This window comes from Camelus dromedarius, chromosome 5, assembly GCF_036321535.1.
Source record: "Camelus dromedarius isolate mCamDro1 chromosome 5, mCamDro1.pat, whole genome shotgun sequence".
NCBI classification, from domain to species: Eukaryota; Metazoa; Chordata; class Mammalia; order Artiodactyla; family Camelidae; genus Camelus; species Camelus dromedarius.
In genome coordinates, this window is record NC_087440.1 from 92462026 (window position 1) to 92480858 (window position 18833).

Below are 18833 nucleotides of genomic sequence, written 5' to 3' on the forward strand. Positions count from 1 at the left end.
ATAAATCCTGACTGCACCCACAGCGAAGAAATCAGAGCTCCTGCGGGGGGGACCCTCCAGGTAAACCTGCCACAGGTGAGCTTGCGCTGAGCTGGCACTGCCCCAGGCGGGACTGTCCTGCCCTCCTCGTTACCGCGTGGCCTCGGGCAGTTCCTTGGGCACGTGATCACTGCAGTGTCCGAATCTGTGAAACAGATGTAACACCAAAACCTGCTCTGAACGGATGCACCTAAGATGTTTTGCCTGTGGCCTGGCACATAGAAAAGGTTCAATCAATGATGATAGCTTGAAAAATAAAGTGTAAGTAAGACGCCCCATCAGACCCCCCGTCAGACAGGCACCCTCAGGCCTGCCCCCTGCCTCCGGTTTGGGCCTAGCTGGCCCTCCAGGTAGCGCTTTAGCGCCCCGGGAGCCAGAGCTGAGCTGCCCAGCCTGCTCCAGGGTTTCTCCCATCTGGTTCCCATCAGCCTTGGGGGCCCCTGGGCCTCCTCCCTCGGCCTCCCAGGCCTGAGCGCCCGCCCTGCCCCTCAGACGGCCATTCTGAGCATGATTCGCCTCGCCCTCCCCTTTGCCACCTCAGCGTCGGTCCCCGTCCCGCCGAGGCAGTGCTGAGGCTTGAGGAGTTCCTGTCGGGCGGGTGTGAGCAGCCGAGGCCTAATGCAGTAGGTCGCATCTTGGCGCATGGCAGAGGGTTTATTAAAAATGTCAAACTTCCCCCAAGTCAGTCTTTAAAGCTGTACAACCTGTTTCTTTTCGCTCCTGGCCTATCACACATCACACGTGTCTGCTGAGGGGGCTGCCGCGGGGTCTCCATCCGGATCACCCAGGAGGTGTGCACAGGCAGAGGGGGGGACAGCAGAGAGGCGCCCGCAGGAAGAGGCTGGGGCGAGGCCGGCAGCCCCGGAGTGAGGAGTGAGGGTGACCTCCCCGGGAGGCAGGACTGGCTGGGGAGGGAGCCTGCAGTCAGAGCATTTCGGAAGCACTGGAAGGACTGAATGGTCAGCAATACACCTCTGTTAATGAGAGGAGGAGTTTCAGCAGCACACCTTAACTCAGACCTTTCCTTGGGGAGAGGGTGTTGCCAGTTTCCCCTTCTCCTCCACGTAAGGTTAGCACCCCGCCCCCTACCGGCAGAGTGGGAGGCCCCGCTATCCAGCCCCGCACTTCCTGGGTGGTTTCTACGGGAAGTTACCCCCTCACCCTAGACTGGATCCTGGTCTGTGTTCAGCGCTACAGCCTCCTTGCATCTCTGCCACCAGCAGGACCCAAGGAGCCCACCTGCCCAGCGCCTGGCCCGCTCTGGAAACACCCACGGCAGACAGTACACGAGGGTGAAAACATAACAGAACTCACACCTCAGACTCACAGCCCTTCTCCACTGCAGAGATAAGCTAAGAGATTTTTTTATTTCATCAATAATTAAGGGTATACTAGTTTGTGTATCTCAAAATCACACTGAACTATTTAAGACACAGTATTACAACAGTCATACGGTTAGTTAACGGGGAGAGGACAAGAACTCACGCTGGACTAACACGCCTTACAACACATCAAATCAATGGCGAATATTTCTCCAATCATTTTTGAGAAAAACACTGGGTGAGTTAAAGGCTAAAAAGCTTTGCTTAAAAAAACTCGTGTGTACAGGATAAGCTTAGACCCTCAAAAACCAGATTAAAAACTAGCAAAGTAAAACAAGTAAGAAAAACTGGTTAAACTTTTCAAACGTACTGAAAATTATGTTAAATATATCGAGGCATTTTAGCAAAATACAGCAGTGACCTGTACCTAGCAGATGCTCGCTGCACTTACTTTCACGACCGCTTCACTGTAGGAGGATTGACTTCAATCTACCTGCATAAAGAACGATCTGACCGCAGTGCTGACCGACGTGAGGAAAGCAAACGTTCGCAGCCATTTTTTGCACGCACGTGGATCACACAGTTCAATGCAGACCCAAGGCCAGACATGTTGGGGCAGGTTCTACTTCCAGTGCAGATTCTCTCCGCGGAGGAGTATAAAAGCACAGTGAAGCGAAAACATACACGCAGCAGCGCCCCTGAGCAGAGGCTCCCAGCGGGGGACGAGGGCAGCTACATCTGGTGTCACCAGGGCTCCCTACGGGGACAGAATAATCAGGTCCAAGGAAGTAGAGCAGGCTGACACGCACGACGCACACGCGCACACACACACAGGCTGAGGAGAGCAGTCTGAGCTGGCTCCATGGAAGTTGCAGGAAACATCGCTGCAAATGAATGATGGGGGAGGACCTGCTCTCATGTGACAGTGGCTGCTCTGAAAGGAAAGGCGGACACTGAACTTTCAAATCCAAAATTAACATGAAGTAGTAGGCCCTGGCGCAGTATGCGGGTTATGTCCGAAGTGAGTCAGGACGGCCTCGATTTCCCAGTGGGCTAACTCAAACAGTGCTCTTCAGGATTTTAAGAGTACCCTAAAATTATACTGAGTAGCAATCCTAAAACAGCTTTGGTCAAAATGAACTACCAATGAAGCTGCACTCGAGAGCCTGATGGATGTGCAGACGGGAGGGGCTCTTGCCCCAAGACCTCTGACTGCCCTTTGACCCCACTATCCAATGAATCTAGAACATTCCTAGTAGGCAGGCCATATCAAGGGCTTTTAATTAGCAGGCAGTACTGACATAGCGTGAAAATCTCCTAGGGCTGCACTTTTTATAATCTTTCAGGTATCCAGGGCTACTCCTTTATCTTATTTTTAGCTGTTTACAAAGTTATCAAATATCTCTGAAAGAATATCACAAATTACTACAGAGCTCAAAGGGTGCGCTCTAATAGGGTTACTCTGAGAGTGACTACAGGGAGCGGTCTGTTAGCTGCGATGCTGGGGCAGCGTCTTGCCTAGGTGCTTCAGAACTCTGGGGAAGTCTCTTGTTCACGTTAACAGGCAACCGTAAAACTGGATCATGAATTCGTAGGTACAGAAATACGTATAACCTTTAGAAGAAGAAAAAACATTTCATGCACTGATATTTACTGGTCCTCTTAGGCACTAGACAAACATCCACGTGCCAGTGACAGGAACTCAGAGGCGCAGCAGGGGCCCAGAGTGCGATGTTTCCGGGTGCCAGGCGTTGACAGCTAACTTCATCTGAACAAGCGACAAGGATCTGGTCCCGCAGGGCTGCGGACAGTTTCTGCTCTCACACACCACACAGCAGCATGGGGAATGCTTAACAGGTGTGTTCATCATGCAGCCTTGAACAACAGGAGAAGCCCAGGACATGATAGATTCATTTTTGCTTACTCTGATACAACCTGGTAATAGGTAACTAATCTCGTTTTCATTATCCTACTCTGGATACGGGTGTTTCCTTTTTTTTTTTTTTAATGTCCATTACTAATTTCTAAGGGAAACTGGAAGTTCACATTTTATAAACAAGAGCAACTTGAAAATATTAGCTGGTGTTCTTTCTTCAAGGTAGTCTCAAATACTTTTTTGCTATTAATTTTCACAATTTTCCTATGTCACACACAAAAATAAGAATCCCCCTCTAAATGCAGAGTATGGGGGGAAACACAGACACCGTTCTTCAAACAAAAAATGTTTATGAAAGAACAGACTGTTTGTAAAAACAAAAAACTCCCACCCTGTTAAACTGGGTGGGACTAATCGGGTTTTATAAATGAAAAAAATCCTTCTGCTTTACTTAGTATAATGAAATATGTAATTGTACTGCTTTAGTATTGGACCTTACTTCTGTTTAACCAAAAACTTCCCCCTTTCTCATAATTGTCCTAGAAATTACTATGTAAGGTTATGACTATTCCTAGATTCTGAAATACCTGCATTTGAATGCTTGGACAACCTATTAAAAAAAATGAAAAAGCTGCCCCTATTCCATTTTCTGATTAAAAAAAAAAAAAACCAAAAAATCACACAACATACAGATAACGATCCAAATGGAAAAGTTAATAAGCTGTAATATTTGTTTTGCAACATCAAAAGCAGCAGAGATACTGAATATAATTTGCTAAAACCATAAATACGGAGATTGAAATATGCATGTAAAAATCACATTTAGGCTCAAGGAACTGCAAGCTCTCTATAAATACAAAGACGTATGTATAAAGTGCAAAACAAGAGGGCTCAGGCCCGGGCTGGGTGCTTCAGTACTCCCACTCATCAGATTTCAGGTCGAGATAGCTGAGGATGTTCTGGGCGAGCTTCACCGCCTGCTTCCGGGCAGCCTTACACTTCTCCTCTCCCTGCGGGTCGACCGCATCCAGGGCCAGCAGCTGCTTGGTGAGCAGCTCTTCCAGCCGCATGTAGTTCTTATCAGTCCGGTTGCCGTCAAATGAGAGGACTTCTCCCTGGATCTCCGACAGGTTTCCAAGGACGTCCCAGATGGCCTTGTGTGAGGGGTGCTCCTCACACACAAACGCCTTTCTCTTCTCCAGGGCTTCCTTCAAGTCGATGTACGTGATGAGGGTCTGCACTTCGATCACTGCTCTCCTCCTGGCCTCCCGGATACAGGGGTTCTTTTCGAGACTGACCTCATCCAGCTGTCCAATCAAGCCCTGCAATTCTGTTTTGGAACTTAGGTACAACTCAGGAGGATTCTGGGCTTGAAGCAGTTCGTTTTTTATCTCTCGCATTCTCTTGAGGACTTTCTCTATTTTTAAAATGGAATGATTCTGTCCCAGGTCAAACGCGTAAGTGGTATCTGCTTCCTCTTCTAAATCCAAATATTTCAATAACTTGTTGATATCTTCCACGACCTCCTTCCGGTAGTTTCTGATCTCAGTGCGCCCGCACACATCCAGGGCATCCAGGGCCGCGATCAGCCCCGAGAGCACACAGGACAAGTGCCTGCAGGTTTCGTTACTGTTCACTCCCATGAGGAGAGCGATCAGAGTGCCTCTGGCCTTGTTCACCTCACACATCACAGAGTTAATCTTGGCAACGGAAGGGTGTGCGTCCTCGGACAGTGGCAGGGAAGGCTGCTTCTTCATGCAGTCCTCGATAATCTCTTGCACCGCACAGATTTTGGTTAAAGTGTGATACCGAGCTTTCCGCAAGGAGATCTTGCCTCCAGTTTTAACATGTGTCAACCGCAAAATGATATCCTGGATGCCTTCTTCAAATTCATCAGTTACACAGTTGCCTCCACTATAAAATGGCACGATCTTCTCCTTCACCAGGGACTGGGCTTCTTTAAATATGCTCTGTATCTCGAGCCGGTGCGGGTGGTTCGCGTTCTGCTCCAGCTCTTTGAGCAGCCGCTCTGTCTCTCGTGCTGCCCTCTTCCTAGCTTGCTGAATGTCTCCTTTTCCTTCAGTGTCTACAGAGTCTATTTCAAAAAGTTGTTTTGTTAGAATCCTCTCCAGTTTCTTGTAATTCTTGTCGTCTGACAGACCACTGAAACCAATTACTTGCTGTTCTATACTTTTTACTTCCTTTTGGATTTCCTGAAGCCTACTAATAGAAGGGTGTTGGTTTCCCATCTCCATGCTTTTGTTGTGTTCAGTTTCACAAGCACTAAAAGATGACAAAAATCGTAACTTATTACACCACAAAGCCTGCAGAATGGTAATCATATATTCTTTCTAAAATTCTCATTTTAAAGAGATATGCTTAAGAAAAAGGGCTTGTCATTATTGCATTCCGAAGGACAGTCATACTCAAGTAGAAATTAGAGTGACTAATCAACTCCTTCTGAAAATAACCTAAACACCGCTGTGATTAAGACTGGGGTTACTGCGGAGTGGAATATGAGGTGGGGCTCTGGGCCTGTGAATCTCAAGTTTCTTCAGTTGTAACAGAAAGCAGCATATGCCTTCAAAGCATGGCATTACGTTGAACTATCAGCTTGGAAAAAGCACAAGTATCTTAGGTCTTGACACTGGCAGGAGCAGGGCACCTCTGTGCAATGTGAACAGTAGCTCTTCTAACCCTCCAGACGTTATCAGTACATCTAAGCTCCCCCACCAGGCCAAAGAGCTATGCCTAGTTTCCAGAAAAAGTAACTAAGCAAAAGGAACAGAGCCACCAACACACCAGTGGTTCACAAACAGCCACCAAAGCCCCAGCTCCTACACGCTTCTCCACCCTTCAAGCACTTCTATAAAGCTGCCCTGTTTCTTGCTCCACTCTTTTAGTACCTAACAAGTCTTCTCTGCACACATAAACACTTCCACAAGAAAAGCGAATGGGATTGTGCTAAAGGCACCATCTTGGGCTTTGGAGGCCTAATACCTTCCTGTGCCCTACCATGCTCCCCTCCCCTCCAGAATACATCCCGCAAGAATGTGACAATTATGAATAATTCATTCACTAGCCTCCCATTAAAAGTCCAGAATGACTTACCCCGCTGAGGGTGTACCCCCTTCTCCCGACCCACTGGGGTGTGTATATAGATTACAAATACGTAAGGTAGAGATGGGTGGGTTGGGAAGGTTGGTGGGGCTGAGGCCTCATTTCCCCTCCTCCACCCTCCCCCTGGGGCTGTCTGTTAAACAGAATAAAAGGATTTTTTTCCCCAAGGGCTTGGGTTTCCACAAACAGCTCACGGGAGGAGGATGGATAATCCACTGAAACCAATCCCTTGTGGGTGTCCGAGCCCAGAACACGCCGCTGGAGGCCCAGGAAGGGCAGGCTGCCTCGATTCTCCCCTCCCCTTCTCGCCCTTGCCTCCCAGCACTTTACCCAGAAGAGGTCTAAGCGGGTTTGGTCTTGGCTTCCCGTGGGTGAAGTGGCGAGGTGGAAGATCAGCCCTTTACGGGGTGCGGCGCGGCAGGTGGGCTCCAAGCTGCATCCCTCTCACCCCTCCCGGCTAGGTCTGAACGGGGCAGCCGGTGAAGGGGCCGGCGGTGGCGGCGGCAGCTACTGGCCGCAGCGGCCGCTCCGAGCGTCTCGCCCGGACCCCACGACGCGCCCGCGGGCCCTGACCTCACAATGGCCCGTGAGGGGAGGGAACGGCCGCGCTCGGCCGGGCTGGGGGCGCCGGCGAGGAGGGAGGGAACGGAGCAGGGGACGGCGCAGGGGCCGGGGCCGGGCCGGCTGCGGGGAGCCCAGCGACGAAACCAGGCCTGGCCCGCGTGGGACCCAGGGCTGGGCTGCACCCACTCGGGCCGGGCCGCAGCCGGGTGAGAGCGCCGGCACAGGGATCGTCCGCCCGCGAGCCGGATCCAGGGGAGGCCGCGCGCTCCCGCGGAGGGAGAAGGCCTGCGCCGCCGCCGCGCCTCGCTCACCTGTGCCGCCCGCGCCATCGCGCGCTCCGCCGCCGACGTTCGCCACTCCGCTCCCGCCGTCGCCAGGGCCCAGCAGCCCCGCCTCCGGGCCAAACAGCCCCTGCCCTGGGAAAAACGTCCTTCGTAAACCGCGCCGTACCTTAACCCTCGCCGAGCCTGCCGCGAGCTGCCTCGCGCAGCTGCCTAGAATGGCAGGAGCCGAGGAGCCGCCGCCAGACGCCCCCACGCCGTCCGCCCGCCTCCGCAGCCTGTCATACGCGGGGAAAGCGCACGGTCGGCCGTATCGTCCCCGCCCACTGGCTTCGCGACCTTGCCGTAAGGCAGCCCCTCGCGCCGTCGCGACTCTGCCGTGCGCCGCGGGAGCGGGCGGGTGACAGCCATGGCGGCTTTACGGCCTGGGAGGAAGACCCTTCTCCCTGTTCTCTGCCGCGCCTTCACAGGCCGCGGCTGTCAGCTCGCCCCCGAGCGCGGCACCGAGCGCAGGGATGCGGCGCCCAGCCGGGTAAGCGGGGTTCCCGGAGAGGTTGGGCCGGGAGGGGTGGCCGCAAGGGGCGGCAGACCCGGGCCGCGTCCCTCAGGGACACCTGTGGGTCCCGCTCCCCTGTGTCGCCCGCTGGCGGCGTCGGCTAAGCCCCCCGGGAGCAGCGTCCCCGAGCCGGCCCGGGCCTGGCACGGAGCAGCGTACGCGGCCTGGGGGTCCCGGCGGATGGAGAGTGGGGAGGCCCTGGCTCGAGGGGCGGGCAGACCTCCTGGCCCCGGAGCCCCCAAGTTTCCTTGGTCGGTGGAACTGACGGTGCCGCCGCCACTCCCGGGTCTGTTGGCAGAACTTCTGTGAAGTATAGCAGAGTCAGCTAGCAAGTTTATACGTACCTGTTTCTCGTCTAGTATGGTTAGTTTTTATTTTTTAAGAGCTCCTGGTGTGCACAGCTCACGTGTGTGTTTTGGCTTCGTTAAAATTATTAGTGCTTTTCTTCAAGTGGTGGCAAATTTTATCATCGTGTTTTGTAGGTCTTCACGTTGAATAGTTTTTCTGGTTTGGAAAAAGCGTGCCTGTATACATGTCACTGACCAAAGATACGCAGAGATTACTGTCTGCAGCAGCAACAAGTGGCAAGCAGTTTTTAAAAACTGCACTGCTTTGGAGAAGGACGATGATTTGTTTTAGGGAGTCCTGGACCTTGATTCCAGCTGTCACATGAAAATGTTGACTAACGGTGTGGAATGGGCTGCAGATGAAATAAAGGTACAAGTACTAACACTTCGTTTGCCAACAGGCTAAAGAGGCAGGCTAGCAAGCATACTTTAAACGATAATTAAAGAAGGGTAAAGAAGTGTCTATTAAGAATTCCAAGAGGGTGGGAAATAGCTCAGGGGTAGAACACATGCTTATCATGCAGGAGGTCCTGAGTTCAATCCCCAGTACCTACATTAAAAAAAAAAAAAAAAGAAAGAAAGAAAGAAAGAAAGAAAGAAAAGTATTGGGGGAAAAAAAGACAACACTTAGTATTTAAAAAAAAAAATTCCAAAATGAGCCTGCCTGTAAATTTTTGTTTATTTTGGTCTGTTGCTATTAGCATGCTTTTATAAACGCAGCTTTGAAATTCTGTCTCGTTTACAGTTTAAATAGGGAGTAACCTGTCACCTATACCCCAAGCCTCTGACTTAGTTCCCTGATACAGTGGCCACAGTCCTGACTTCTGTTCCTAGAACATATAAACCCACTCAGCATCTCAGACTTTGGGTAGAAGGATACTCAACAAGTATCTGAAAATGTTCTGGGAGGGCAAACTTAACATCAACCAACAACTGCCCCAGGGGGAGGACTTACCCCAACTTATTTTGTGAACAGCACCTAGACGAGGCCTTTTCTATTGACATATAGCCTTTTATTAAAGGAAGTCTTACCTTGGGTCTGATCCTCAGGATGAGACTTCTCAGCCTTTTGCAGTCCAAGTGTCAAGGAAGCCGGTGCTGCTCGCCTTTGGACCGCCTGAGGTCCATGCGGGCGATGATTGTGATGACGCTGAAAGTGGAGCAGCTGACTCATGAGTCAGACCCTGCCCAATCCTAGCCTCATGACTTGTGCTCTTTTTGTTTTTGTTTTCTTTTTAGGATGTGTTTCCCATTAGGCTAGATATTGGATGGAACATTAAAGAATCGTTCTCACCTCAAGGCAGTTTGTGTTTCCTATGTGTTTGGCCCCATCTGTGTGTGCTTCTTAAGCACACAGCCAGTTCTCCAGGTAATTAAATTCCTGCAGCACAGAGAGATTGTTGTCTTTCAGACTTTGATTTTAAGTATTAGGTCTTAAAAGTAACAGGTTGTAAACCTTTGGTTTTCTTTATCTAAAGAGAGCTATTTTATTCCTGTATTTCTAGTTCACCCTCATATTTTCCATTACTTCCTTGTTTTCCACTTGCGTTAAGGAGGCCGGCTTTAGGGCCTGCTGTTTATTTCCCCCTCTAATCTCTGGGTACCAGTTTTAAAACTTTTCGGTGGGGGGTAATTAGGTTTATTTATTTTTTTTGATGGTGGTCCTGGGGACTGAATCCAGGACCTCCTTCATGCTAAGCACGTGCTCTACCACTGAGCTCTACCCTCTCTCATGGATACCAGTTTTTAATAGAGAAACAGTGTAGACCTTAGAGTTAAGCATCACTTTTCCTTCCAAATGCAACTTAAACTCAGCTGTCAAAGCAGGTGTTCTCTAGCTACTTCATACCTGCTTATTCTACCTGTGTCTTTATATCATTGGTTTATACCATCTGCACATTTGGAATCATCTGGAAGACTAAAAAATACTGGGGCCCACCCCCAGAGATTCTGATGGAATTGGTCCAGATGCAGTCTGGACATCAGGACATTTACTTATTTTCTTGGTTTGTCTAGTTGTTTTTTCTCCCCCCAGCTTTCTTGAGATATAACATCAGGACCCTTAAGGGCAGGTCTAATAAGCTCACAAGTTAGGGACACAGTTACAGTACATGCATGAATATTTGTAGCCGTGACTTTCATTGACATTTACAGTCATAGTTAACATTTATCAAGCACTTGCATACACTGTTCTGAGAGCTTTATACATTTCAATTTATTTAAGCCTCAAAATTCTGTCAATTAGGCACTTTTTTCATCCCATTTTTACAGATGAGGAAACTTAAACACAGTAAGATTGAATAATTTCTTCAAGATCCTAAGGCTTACACATGAGGAATATACATGATATAGTTCCTTTATCCAAAGGATGATGAACTGAAAATTTTCTTCTAGTAATTTTTGTATTAAAAAAAAAAAGAAACAGGCCCTCAGCATGGAGAGGTAATATTTACAAATAACACATAATGGAACTACTGGTGTCATATTTTGCTTACATTTTCATTAAGGAGCATGACCTCCAAAATCCCCAAGTTTAGGTTTGGAATAAATCTCATAGGAAGAAGTTGAAACTCAAGATAAATGAGAAACTGGTGAGAGATCTAGTCATAGGATTTTAAGGTTAATGTGGATATATCTAGTATTTAAAAGGTTTTCAATAATTAGTAGGAAAACAAATTAAAGCAGAGGTGGGAGGATTTTAAAAACCATGTCATTTAACTGTATTATAAAGATGAGGAAATTGAGGCCCAGAGAGGAAAAGTGACCTGCCTGGTATCACAGAACAGGGTCAGGACTAAAATCAGGGTTTTCACTCTCTCAGTCCAGTGTTCCAAGATTACTGAGTGCTTTTTCTTCATCTACTTAAATGATTACATGATTTCCCTCTGTTCTGTTAATATGGCGAATTACACTGATTTATTGTTTTTTTTGTTGTATGTTCTGTTAATATGGAGAATTACACTGATTTATTGTTTTTTTTGTTGTTATTATTTATGGGGAATTTAAAACGTACAAAGATAGAAGAATGTAAAGAATTACGATGTATCCAGTACCCTGCTTCCACAGTTACCCACTCATGGCTGTCTGTTTCATCCTTACCCCCATCCAGTCCCCCTTCCCAGATAATGTGGTGGCATCTCTTAAGTATTTCAGTGTGTATCTTTAAAAGATATGGATATACAGAGATATATATAATGTATAGACATAATGCCATTGTCACATCTATAAAGAATTATAACAATTCTTAATTCCAGCAAATTTCCGATGTAAATGTCTTCCACTGTCGTACAAATGTCAGAGGTGCTTTCTTTCACAGTCTGCGTCTGTCAGGACCCACGTAAGGTCTGCACGTGGTGGTTGGCTGATGGGCTTCCAGGTTTCTTAGGTTTTACCTCTGTCCCTTCCTTTACTTACAGCAGTTTATCTGTGGGCGCTGAGGGTGTGTGTGCTTTAGTTTCCCTCAGCCTGATTCTACTGATTCCATTCCCGTGGTGCAGTTTAACATGTTCCTTCTAGAGCCTTGACTACATTCAGATTTGCCTTTTTTGTTTTTGAGAAGGCTTCTTCATTGGTGATTGCTTTTCTGATGTTAAACCCACCTTACCCTCCTAGTATAAACCCAGCTTGGTCCTGACACACTGGTCCTCTTATGTTCTGCTGGATTTGGTGTGCCGATTGATTTGTCTGCATCCGTCTAGGATGGGAGGCTGGGGCCTCCAGCCCTCCAGCAGGGAAAGGCTCTCAGTTCCCACTCCAGAAGAGTCAGGGCTCTAGACCAGGAAGCGCCGAGAACAGCAGCTCCCGGCAGCATTGTCGTTCCTGTCCTTGTTGCCGGTGGTTTCCCAGCGGCGGGCAGTGAAGCCTGCCCTCAGAGAGGACCTTTGTGCTACATACCCGCACTTCTGGGAGAGGGGCCAGGGAGCAAGATCTCCCACTCCCAATCCCCGCTTCTCCTCCTAGGAGAGGCCCCAGGGTGGGCGCATGTCAGGGGAGCTCAGGAGCCTGCCCTAAAGGGAGGGGGAGGGAGGGAGAGCCGGGCTGGGCCTGCAGGGGACAGGCCCGGGCTCGGGCTGCCCAGCCTGGCAGTTCACAGTTAAAGAGAAAGAGCTGGAAGGTTCACCCCCCCCCCCCCCCAGTAATGGTAACTCCGTCTGACAAGTAGGAACTGTTGTCCTCAGCGGAACTGTTAGGTCTGTGTGCTTTCCCCACCGCATCCCGGCCACTGCGAGCCCAGGAGACTGCGCGCTCCGTGCTTTTGCTGTAAGAATAAATTATGGTGCTTATTCAAACCTCAGAGGGATTTGTCCTTTTACAGAAGGACTTCCTCCCCCAGGCCCCTTCTCCTCCCTTTTAAATAGCAGTTGTTGGGGGAACAAAGACAGAATATATGCTTATAGGGGAGAGCAGAGAAACTACCTCTGCCATCATTGAAGATAAAGTCTCTCGAATTATAGTGGGAAATGGAGGGGACTCTGAGAGTTGGGTCGCAAAGTTCACGTGTCAACTATAAAGCAGTTTATAAGTAATAACTCAGAGATAAATATGGAAAAGTAAGTGGACAGCCCTGGCTCCTCTTTGAGCTTGCTTTGTTATGTGTGTTATGACTTCCTCAGAATTTCCTGTAAGAAGAGGTGGGGTGCTGTTCTGGAAGGTGGTAAAACAGGTAAACATGTGCAGCTAGGGTGAAGGCTGCCGCCCTGTCCCCTTGCTGCTGGCAGGGCTGACCCCCGGCAGCTCTGCAGCCCCCTCAGCCTGCTTAGAGCAGGGGAAGGAGCCCTGTCTTGCAGCGAATGTTCACAGCAGTGGGCCCAGGCTGGCTCTGTTTCTGTCTCCACTCACTGGGTCCCTTTGTGTGAATCTCCTTCAGTTTCTAAGAATATCTAAACATCGCAGATGCACAGGCTTTGGGGGAGAAGTCCAAAAATACTTGCAGAAAAGTAAGGTTTTTTTTTTTTTTTAAAGGGAAACATGGTTATCGTGTATTGTTCTTAGAATGGTGGGTAAAACGTTAAAGATCTTTGTGTGACAGTCCTGCCTGTGCTTTCTAAAAAGGATTCTTAAGTCAGCCTGTATCAGGTCAATATGTTTCAGTCCTGATGCTGAGAAGCGTGGTCTCAGGGCTTAGGTAGCAGGCCAGGATGTCTCCCAACCAGCAGGGCCCTGCCACTTTCACACACGAGGGATGAACTCAGTCCTTTCCGGGGGACTTGCTGGCCTTTCATCTGGGATGTTTCCACTTTGGCTGAGCCTCTTAAGGCTCAACCCTGCTTCCCAGTGACCCCGTGAGGGACACTCTTTGGAAGTACGAGTCAAAAGTAAAAATGATCAAAGATCTGCAAGAAGAAATGAATGCAGAAGAATTAGCCATGCTGAACTGGTTGGTCAGGTGCAGTAGGCTGGTGTGGGGTGTGAACTGTGTCCTCTATGACCTGCAGCAGCAGCGGCCACGAAGAGGTGACAGCTGTGTCTCAACTTCTCCCCCGCTTTGGTGCCCCTCTGGCAACCGGTCAGCCTGGCTCCCCAAGTCCCCTGCAGCTCTGACCCGTCCACCTGCACCAGTGCCTCCCTGTTCTTCCACCATGTGCACGTCACACTCCAGAACACGCAGCGCCTTTGAAAGTCTCCTGGAAGACCTAGAAACTCAACAGCAAGCAGTTATGTAAAGAACACTTGGCAGCAATGGCTTCTGTCTCGCTCAGAACTTCTCGACATTCTTATGTTACTATCAGTAATTGCAGTATCCCAGTTAAACTTTGTTAGGTGTCTCTCCACCAAGTCATTCCTATAAGTCAGAGTTTCTGAAGATGAAGTGGATTTCTTTGCATAGACATAGAGGAGGTGAACCGGAAAGATTTTTAAGAATTACGAAGAATATTCCTCTAACAAGTGCTTGTCACCACCTGCTCCCATGGGCCTGCAGTCTGCTGGGGGCTCAGGACACCCTGGAGACACCACTGAGGAGCGGGATTCAGAGCAAGGAAGCCAAGGAAGTGGAGGAAGCCGTGTTTCCTCCCGAGGAAGGGCGGAGGCCGGGCAGAGGCCAGCTGTCCCCAGTCATTAGAGGAAGTTGTGTGGGTGGAGAAGGAAGGAGAGGTGGGGCGGCTGGTCTGCGAGACCACAGTGAGGATTTTAGACTATCCTGAGGGTAATGAGTAGTCACTGGTGGTTTTTAAGGGGAGGAGTATCGCCATGAGAGTGACTGTTTTGGGGAGATTACTTTGGCTGCAGGCTGGAGGAGTGGGAGTGGGGGCATCCTGGAGGCAGCTGGAGCTGCTTACACCAGCTGATTACAGAGCTGGAGCCCTTAGCTCCCGCTCCAGACCTGGGAACAGCTACCTGTAAAGGGCCAGGGGTGGGGGTGCCAGGCTTCAGTGTTGCTTGGGCCTGGAATTCCGTGGACTTATTCCCTCGGCCAGAGAAGAAGGCTTCTCAAAAGACAGTGTTTGACTCCCTTGGTCATCAGCTGTAGGCTCTAGCAACTTCTGCAGCTGCGAGAAAATCACCTGAGTAAAAATATTTGCATCAGTCATGAAATAAACTAACGTAAAATGGGTAGAAGATCTTAATTCTAGCAGCTTCATCCTCCAGAAGTCTGAAGATGATATTAAAAAAAAGTATCAGAAGCAGCAGAGCTTGCTAATGTTTATTGCATGGAAATGAGGCTAATTGGACAGAATTCTTATGGTAAAAACTGCAGAGAATTTTAGAAATGTTTTCTTTAAGAAAAGATTTCCTTACTGTTTTTCTAATATACACACACTTATATTTGTTTGCTCCTACAAGACATTAACTATAGGAAACATAATTAAACTTTTTAAAATTATGTTGATGATTTTGGATATTCTGTTAAGTTTCATCTATGTCCTCATAAATATCTTTAGGAAAATTAAAACACTTCCAGGCACTTTAAATAATGGGATAAGGTTTAGCTTTCTAGAGTGCTGAAGGACAGAACCAGCCACCCTAAAATAGTCCTCTTTGGCAAAAAGATTGTTTTGAGCTAAAGGCACTGGAAGAGCAGCAGGTGCAAAGAGGGTGCTCCGGCCTGCTCTTTTCTTCCTAAAGCAGAAGGTAAAACTCCTGTGTGAAAGCTGCCTTCCCTAAATCAGGAGGAAAGAAGCATTCTCACCACCAGAGACTGAAAGAAGTCTGTGAAAACAGATTGTTTAAAGTAACACTTACGGTTAGTCTCACCGTACATTTTAGTCACTTTTCCACAATGGCGACTTCTTGTTCAGCCTAGTATATGGGCACTTGGGCCTATCTGCTTTTTGGGGGTCCTCATTTTCCTATGGGGATTCCCATATGTATGTGAAAAATCTATGTTTTTCTTTTGTTAATCTGTCTTGTGTTAATTTAACTCTTAGGCCCATTTGGGGATTCTAAGAGGGTAGAGGGGAAGTTTTGCCTCCTTTACTAAAAATTAAATTATAATTATCTCTGCTTTTGAGGTTATTTGCATCTATTACCCTGTATGGTAGAGAGAGCATACAATGGTATTTCTGTGCATCTCTTTCCAACTCCTTGTTCAGTAACATCATTTTGCTGGCTTGAAATTATCCGTGGTGTAAGTAATTGCACCATGCAAATGGGCAAATGCTCCCAGTCAGGGTTTGATTTATTGGTTTGTTAATTGTCTAGACTTAGGAAAGTGAAGGAGAAATGTTGTTGCAGGTGACCCTGGAACAACATGAGTTTGAACTGCACGGGTCTGCTTATGCTCAGAGTTTTTCTATAGAACCACACACCCCCAGGTTGGTTGAATCTGCAGGTGTGGGACCTGGGATCTGGAGGGCTGGCTGTAGAGTTGTACATGGGTTTTCAAGTACATGGAGGGTCCTCACCCCTGATCACCACATTGTTCAAGGGTCAGCTGTCACATGGAGTAAATTAAGAGGGATACCTTGTCTGTTGACATCACGTTGTGAACAGACCAGAACTGAGGGAATAATCTTCTAGTCTCCAAAACTGCTATCCATGTTTATCAAAGAAATCGCTGTGTGTTGGCAATGGGTGAGTCTGACGTGGGTCTTGTTCACCCTACTTAGTATGAAATCACCTTTGTGTCCCAAGTACACCTATTAGTTAGTCACCTGCAGCCAGGTTTTGGCTATTTGCACCAAACTTAGCAAAAATCAGCGAAAGAGCTGCAGCAAGATGCCGCTTGATCCCCACTAGGGTGGCCATGAGTTAGACAACGGACAGCAGCAAGTGTTGGCGAGGATGTGGAGAAGCTGGTTACGTTGCTGGGGGCAATGTAAAATAGTGCAGACACTTTGGAAACGCCTATATTTACACCCAAGAGAGATGAAGACAGATGTCTACACAAAAATCAATATGCGAATGTTCATGACAGCATTGTTTAAAATAGCCCCAAAGTGGAAACAACCCGAATGTTCTCAGCTGATAAACAGGTAAATAAAAAGTGTTTATATCCATCCTATGGACTGTCATCCAGCCATAAAAAGAAATGGGCTGACGCATGCTGCAACCGGTCGAACCTTGAAATCACGTTAAGTGAAAGACGTCAGTCCCAGAAAGCACATACTTGTGTGATCCCGTTTACGTGAAACTTACAGAACAAGCAGACCCACAGAGCCCCAGGCAGAGTCATGGCCGCCAGGCCCTTGGGCACCGGGTTTCTTTTTGGAGGGATGGAACGTTCTGGAATTAATGGTGATGGTTGCACAGCTCTACTTTAAAAGGGTTAATTTTATAGTATGTGAATTATCTCTCACTAAAGCTATTGTTAAAAGTTAACGAAAGCTTTGTGAGACTTGCTTAGCTGCGTGGGATTCACAAGAAGGAGTGTCATGTATTTTATCATTACTTGTAAAGTGTGTGCTGCTCATCAGCCATATTAAACGTTTTCCAGCGGCTACTGCCCAGAGGGCAGCTCTGTCTGGCTCCTCACCACCGTCCCCTGCCTTCTCCTCATTCTTCTGTCCCTGCAGCCCCTACTCTCCCCCCATGCCACCCCCACCAGCCGCTGAGGACGACTTCTGTCCTCTCCGCCCTCTCCGAGTGTAGGTTCCCCAGGTCTGCTCCCGAGAAGGCCTGCAGGACCCTTCCTCATGTCCCCGGGGCCTCCTCCAGCCTAAGCTCCATCAGTGCTCTGTAAATTTGGGTGAATTTTAGGGAGCACTCCACTTAGTGACAATTGTCACCAGAATTTTAACTTATTACTATACAGCTTCTTTTCAGTGATTGAACGTTTTCTATCCATTTTTCCCCCATTCAAACGCTGTATTTTACTTAATCTGTCAAGGATCCTTAAATTTTTGAATTTATTTTAAAAGATAGTTTTCTAAAAATATCTCGAAAGTCTGTAGGAATCATATATACTTTTCAACATTTCCTGCCCATTCGCTTATTCTAGACTCAAAATAATTTTCTAAATAGTAAGCATTCTGATGCTGAGCTAAACATGACAGATTTGTAATAAAATACGTGCCAGTGTTGTCCTGAAGGGAGAGCTGTAATGTGTTACAACTCAGAAGCTATCTAAAGATTTGTCTGTTTCATTGTGTGCAAATTTTACCTTAAAAAAAAAAACTAAACAATATTGAGTTTAGGGAAAGTGTACTGATTTCTGCAAAAAAAAAAAAAAAAAAAAGGTAAAAAAAGGAAGCTGTGTTCTCAGGTGTGGGTTCAAGCTTTTTGCATGAGTGGGTGCCCCTGCATATTTTGTAACCTAACGACCTGCTGAACTCAGGAGTGACCAGAGCTGACGCAGCATCCCGAAGTGTTCTCTGTGGGCTCTGAGCCCTGTAACCTGCCCCCAACCAGACCCACTGCTACCCTTGTCCTGTTTACATTCTTTCTGTTTTTAGGCTGCTTGGGAATTTAGAAGACTTAGGAGGCTCCTAGCATCCGAGACAAGGAGTGCCGCCGGGCAGGTCTGCAATTAGCACTCTCCTTCAGTTAACGCCAAGTTCTTAGGCTGCTCGGTGTGCGTTGGTGGTGATTAGTGGTGGCTGTCAAAGTGAAAACGCACAAGCTGTGTTTCCTCAAGAGTGACTTGGTTTCCCCTATCAGTCTACACTTGGTTCTTTACCCTAGTTGTTAAGGGTTTAGTCCAGGGACCTATGAGAGGGTCAGACCCACACTGGGGACAGGAAGGCTCAGGCTACAGGCAGAGTAGAGCTTCTCCTTGGTCCCTCCTTCACTCTGTGATGCTCCCACCACGTGAGACATTGCAAAATGCACAGCTGTACCAGGTTAGCTGCATTAATTTGTGAAATTATTAGCTATTATTTCTACATTTTTCAAGTTGTCAGTAAGCAGCCAAGTCTAAGATAAGAACTGTCTTATCTTAAATTTTGCAAACCTGCATCTCTGTTTTTAGTTCCTTGGAAGTGGCAGCTTATAATGGTGGTAGTGAAGTACTGAAATACCCTGAATGAAGTGCCCTCTAAATGCAAAAGAACTGTTCGATGTGGTAATTTTTTGTCTTTATAATTTTAATTGACTTTATTGAGTTGTAATTTATATATACTAAAATTAGTGCACCCGTTTTGAGTGTACATTTGATGAGTTTTGACAAACGTGTAAATCCTTGCAGTCACCACTCCAGTAAGATGTGTAACATCACTCCACCCCTCACTCCAGGCAACCACTGATCTGATTACTTTTAAAAAATATTTTATTTATTCATTATTGTATTAATTTAATTATTTTATTTTGGTGGGAGGAGGGAGGTAATTAGGTTTATTTACTTTTTTACAG

General features: G+C 47.6%; 2 protein-coding genes across 4 annotated transcripts in view; one reads left to right on the forward strand and one right to left on the reverse strand.

The window, feature by feature from the left end:
- Positions 1-3945: 3945 nt before the first annotated feature.
- On the reverse strand, positions 3946-7472 carry BAG5 (BAG cochaperone 5). The gene is made up of 2 exons (XM_031454427.2): positions 7233-7472; positions 3946-5520 (listed from the first exon to the last, which is right to left on the reverse strand). The coding sequence occupies exon 2, from the start codon at positions 5490-5492 to the stop codon at positions 4149-4151; it is 1344 nt and encodes a 447-aa protein (XP_031310287.1). The 5' UTR covers positions 5493-5520; positions 7233-7472; the 3' UTR covers positions 3946-4148.
- An 87-nt stretch (positions 7473-7559) lies between these two features.
- LOC105105988 (cytochrome c oxidase assembly factor 8) overlaps positions 7560-18833 on the forward strand; it is a 30029-nt gene continuing 18755 nt past the window's right edge. The window contains exons 1-2 of one of the 3 annotated variants that reach the window (XM_064486311.1): positions 7594-7734; positions 8241-8475. In XM_064486311.1, the coding sequence (XP_064342381.1) occupies positions 8428-8475 (48 nt within the window). In that variant the 5' untranslated portion in view covers positions 7594-7734; positions 8241-8427. Of the gene's footprint in view, positions 7735-8240; positions 8476-18833 lie in introns of all 3 variants that reach the window. The other 2 variants (XM_064486312.1, XM_031454433.2) reach the window with 2 other exon arrangements.

What these genes read in the sequence shown, in the direction of transcription:
- BAG5 (XM_031454427.2), bottom strand. Translation starts at nt 5,492, where the DNA reads ATGGAGATGGGAAACCAACACCCTTCTATTAGTAGGCTTCAGGAAATC.